A 5219-nucleotide genomic window follows, 5' to 3' on the forward strand; every position below is an offset into this window, starting at 1 on the left:
GCGGCCAGAGCTAAATATGATTGCCGACAAACACAAGCACGACACAACGAGCGCGCTTCGATACGAAGCGGAAGCGATGGTGGCGCCACGACACGGCATCCCATCGTGTTGATCTTACGACGTTACTCCATGGGCAGAAGCCTACGTGATCTTTTACCGTAGGAAACACTGATGCGGCGCAATATGATTGCTTACAGCCCTCTCTTTGTGTTTGACCTGTTCTTCTGTGTCAACGAGAATAAGACGTTCGCGGGAATTCCTTTGTTTGCCTCGTGTTTTGCCAGAGGAATTAGTTCTGAAGATGTTTTTGCTTGGAACATGCTGCAAAAAGGTTTGGTTTTTTCGATATTGTTCGGTACATTGTCTGTTCAGAATGTGTAGGTAAAGAGGAGCGGAAGTTTCTTCAATCGTAAGAGAAAAAACTTTATTGTCTTTCCATACTGGTAGCACTGCTTTTCATGTGAAAATACAAGATGATTCTTTCGGACGATTGTAAAAATGCGATCATTTTTTTAAATAGAATTATCACCGTGTTTGAATAACATTTTTGTTCTCGGAAGAGTGTTTTTTGTGTTACAAGTAGAATGGATATCGTTGTTTTATCTTTTCAGAGGATTTCGTAAGTGGTGTTAAATATTGAACTGAGATGATTTCGTAAATCCTCTTTTTACTGACACTTTTTTTTCGTTCCTTTGCAATGACCTTCTGGTCTATACATAGCACTTAGAAATTCATAACAACAGCAATTCGTCCTTATGTACATATTTCTTTTCAGCAATAATCGATCGTTTGCTTCGTGTAAAATGTATTAATATAAACAATCAATTTGCACATCATTTTCATATTGAAAGTGCCTAATTCATGCTCCGCGACGATTTGTTATTTAAATAATTTTTTTTCACCAAATACTCAGAGTTCTTGTTACCTTCAGTCGGTTAGGTAGACGTTATAGCCCCTCCTAATAAATTTTTTTACACCTCAATTACAAAATTTGCTTACATCAATTCTCAAGCATATCTTTTAGTAAAAATGTGATAAATAGAGCATGTTAAAAGGGCATTTAACACCAATAATCTATTTATCGCATCCTTTCATTTTACTTCACCCTGAATAGTTTAACCCTTTTTAAAAAAAAAAATTTGTATGAAAAATTATTAATTAAAAATTTATTAAAAATCCTAGAAACATAAACGTGATATCGTGCACATTTGAATTTCTGCAGATCCTGGCACGCACCGGAGTTTGTACTTCCTTAATCAAAGGGAAGCAATAACAACAGGGCTGTTAAAGATCATCTATACTTGACCGAGCGGTTACTTGGTAAATTGGATTAAACAGCGAGGACTACACGAACCTGGACGGTGGTGTGTCATTGGCATTTCAAGTTTTTACGCAGCGTAGTAAGTAATCTGAATTCCAAAGTCCAACCTTACGTGTGTGGCATCATCGCGCCAGAAAGATACGAGGCAACGAATGATGATGACAGTATCACGTGAATGATATAACATTCGCCGGATTGGCGAGTTGCTGACTGCACTTTGAGACCGCATTAAATATTGATCCTTGTTTAGGGGGCATAATCTGTGAGATGGTACACGTATTCCATGTGTGACACGATATCGTGAAGATATGCTGACTCATTCTGACGTAGCCAGTTTAATCGGGAATCGTCATTTTCGCGGTACACGCTCGGTCCACGAAGATCGCCAAGGGCTGGATAACTGGAAAAGCTGTGGGAATACGTGGATCGTTCTTTTCTTATTTTTGCTCGACAGTGGCGGTAACGAACGATCATAATGATATTGAGAGGTTGTTTTATAATGTACGTATCGTTGTTTGGACCACTGACAGTGGTACAAGTGGAAAAATTAATTTTAGTTCGATCCGCGTATGGTAGTGTTCTTTTGGATTGTCAAAGTTCGCGTTGAAATCTTTCAGATTCGGTGTGTTTTTCTGCAGGTTTAATAAGGTATCTTATTTAGGGTTATCAAATTAAGATTTTCAGAAAAAAGAAGTTAGAGAAGCTTGATATTTTGCAATTATTTTGCGATTTAACGAAAATTAGTATCTTTTGCTGGGGTCACGAAAGACCCCAGGGTTCAGGGTTAAAATTTTGCATTTGACTAAGAGTTGAATACTGATCAAACCGATGTGAAACTAACGAATGTTAGAAACCTGTCATTTTACATTAATGTACCTGCTTATGGAGTCCGTTTGTGCAAAATTGACACTTTGACAAATCGACGTGTTTTTTAAAGGGTAAAATTTAATTGCTGGTATGTTTTTTTTTTTCAATACCGAATCCTGCAAGTTTGGTTTCGAGGAATCGGGGTCAAGGATACTTTCAACATCTTCGAGGACCAACTTTTATAAATAAAGTCTCAGCTAGGCAAAAAATGAGAGCTACACAGGTGAAAGCAGTTGAGGAAGGAGGTTTTCGAGAAGTTTCACCGAAACCATAGATCTCTGTCTTTGTACCCGCGAATAATTGAGAATCGATTTGTTCAAACAATATTTACACGTATAGCGAGTAAAAAAAAAATCACAAGTCAAAGGGTTAAGTTTTCTCCGTAGTTTTCTTTTATTGAGTATGGATATTTGAAAGGACATACGTGACAATATTCAGAGGTTAAAGAGTTAAAGAGGTGTTTTTCATGTCGGCGACAAATAAAATTAATTTTATTCTATTATGAATAGAACTCTTAACCCTTTCAGAATGCCATTTGATGTGTGCATTTCTATATGCAAAAATTTTACAAATTTATCCTTTTCAAACTTAATCGAATACGGAATACAATGTTGGTATAGCAAAACATTTAATTATCGCCACCTGACACTCAGGAGAGCGATAATCTGAACGCAAAGAAACGAGGCCGTCCCGTTGCCGCTAAAAAGATTCAGCGGTACAAATTACACGTGGAATTTCCTTAAGAAACGGCAGGAACAAAGAAAATTTTCACTTTCTACGGCTGCACGAAGAAGCTCAATGCGTGGAGTTTCGCGAGGAGCACCGATTCTTTCCACCGGTCGCATCGATTGCATCAATTCTATCGATTTGCTGTCAACGCGAAGTAAATACTACTATCGACACATCATTGTCCTCGTTCACGGGTTTTGTGTACGAACGTCAATACACCCACTGCGCTGATTTTTCCAAATAGGACGATCCGATTCCTCCAACGCAATCCTTTTCTCCGAGGAATCATTTCGAAGCCTTTGATCTATCGTTCAAAATTCCCCCGAAAAAATTAGAATAAGAAAGAAAATTTAAATCGTGAGTAAAATTTATCACTTAGGAATCCTTTCAATGTTAGATTAGGTGAAAATGTTCCATTGGTAATTCTCCAAAAGTAATTTCTTCTGTCACTCGAAACGTGATTAAAAAATTTGTCTGATATCGATATAAATACAGAACCTGACCTTCGACTTCTTTCAGTATTAAATATATGCGAGTTCAAATGAAAGTAGCTGGAAACTTTCAATTCGAATATATGCATTTGAAGAGATGCATACTTAATTAAATTAGGAAAAACTATTCCTCGCTGAATGAGTCATCCTGCTATCGTGTCTTTGAACAATAATTCAATTCAACTCGGTCTGTTCAATATTTACAACTATTCCATGAAGAATACTTTACATTTAAACTACGTTCGACATCGAATACGGTTTATCCTTTCTCTGTCTCATTCACGTCCCCAGAGGGATGTTTGTCATCGATACGCGACTTCATTTCTACGGTTAATTTGCTTAAAAAGGTGGATGGAAAAAAGTCCACTCAGTCCATATTCGATCGTTGTCTAAGGCGTTTCGTGTTTCGTACAGGCATCGAATGAGTCCCGTGGAATCAGCCACTTTTTCGATTTTCCTGCCACTTTCAATGAGATTCGATCGACGATGAGCTGCGAATTTTCGATGCTCTCGATAAGATGTTCGCAAGGTACGTGTAAATTTCTTATCTGCGAGGACTCAGAGTTCCATTTTGTGCGTGAAAACAATAGCGATTAATGCAGAATTTAATTTACAATAAAAATGAGATTAATTCTGAGAAAATGTAAACTTTGAGAAATTGAACTTTTTCAAATTTATTTATTTACCTTTTAAGTAATAAGAAATGTCCCTTTAAATTTGAAACACCTTGTGCAAATTTATTTCTAAGGTGAATCTATCGAATCAAGATCGAATGATCCTTTTTCTTCGTTTCTCCTCGTCAATTTTTATATAGAAAAGAGATACGAAACTATACGATATTCGTATCGAGGTAGAGGAGCCGTGAATTATTTCCACGCGTTAGTAGAACAGTCAACGTCAATCGAAACGGTAACGTCGATTCCCAGCAGCTTCGAATAATTCCACGTGAACTCTACATTGTGAAAAATGTTAGGCAACGCGACGAAAGTAAACGAAGTTCTTAGCAACACTTCAACAACAGATTGTCCCTCTTCTTGTTTGTAGAAAAATGAAAATGGGATTTTTCATGACGACCACGTTTTACATGGCAACCAGCACATGCATCTTACCATCGCCCTTAACTCTGCAATTAATCCTCGAGTTTGCTAAGTGGAGAGCTTGGGACCAGATAGTCCTTTTCGAGAATTTGACTTCTTTAGGTAAGTAGAATCGAATGTTTCTTTTTTTCTTTTTTTTTTTCAAATTTTCACATACAAAGAAGCTTATCTCTACTCATATTTTATCTCGTTTCGCGGAAATGTCACCTTGTGTTAAGATCGAAACATGATCAAAGTTCTCCGTCGAATATCTCAGACGTGATTTTCTACTGCTGTTGAATTTATCAATACTTACAAATGTTGCAAAACGGGTTATACGTCCTTCATATTATTGCAGTGATTAAGTATCAAGGCGCATGTTATTAAATAATAGTTATTGACTAATTGTAAATGCAATTAATTAACACGTTCCTCGGCGAAGAGATTCACGTGAACTGATATTTTTTCGATTTCACGCAAGGAAGTGTTTGCAGACGTATCTCGGGTGTAATCGAGTTCCAGTTCAATTTTAGTTCATCCTGATTTTTCATTACACCACTTTATACTTTTTTCTGGTTGTAGATTGTGTGTTTACGTACACAAGACCGTTAATCGCGTGTCTCACCAACGAAGGAATCGGCGTGTCAATTCAGTCTGCGGTCAATCCGAACATTCCTGATGCACTTGCGATCCAGAAGCATCGAATTGGATCGATCGTTCTCCTCGACGGGCTTA

At 37.4% G+C, this 5219-nt stretch overlaps 1 protein-coding gene across 1 annotated transcript in view; it reads left to right on the forward strand.

Annotated features, from left to right (window-relative positions):
• Positions 1–2277: 2277 nt before the first annotated feature.
• The window catches only part of LOC108578087 (glutamate receptor ionotropic, delta-2-like), an 11931-nt gene continuing 8989 nt past the window's right edge, over positions 2278–5219 (forward strand). Inside the window, exons 1-4 of the mRNA XM_017941345.1 lie at positions 2278–2411; positions 3823–3937; positions 4453–4607; positions 5067–5219. The exon at positions 5067–5219 is cut by the window's right edge and continues 38 nt beyond it. Coding sequence (XP_017796834.1) covers positions 3927–3937; positions 4453–4607; positions 5067–5219 — 319 coding nt within the window. The 5' untranslated portion in view covers positions 2278–2411; positions 3823–3926. The remainder of the gene's footprint in view (positions 2412–3822; positions 3938–4452; positions 4608–5066) is intronic.

The sequence above is a fragment of the Habropoda laboriosa genome, unplaced genomic scaffold (genome assembly GCF_001263275.1).
Source record: "Habropoda laboriosa isolate 0110345459 unplaced genomic scaffold, ASM126327v1 scaffold5, whole genome shotgun sequence".
NCBI classification, from domain to species: Eukaryota; Metazoa; Arthropoda; class Insecta; order Hymenoptera; family Apidae; genus Habropoda; species Habropoda laboriosa.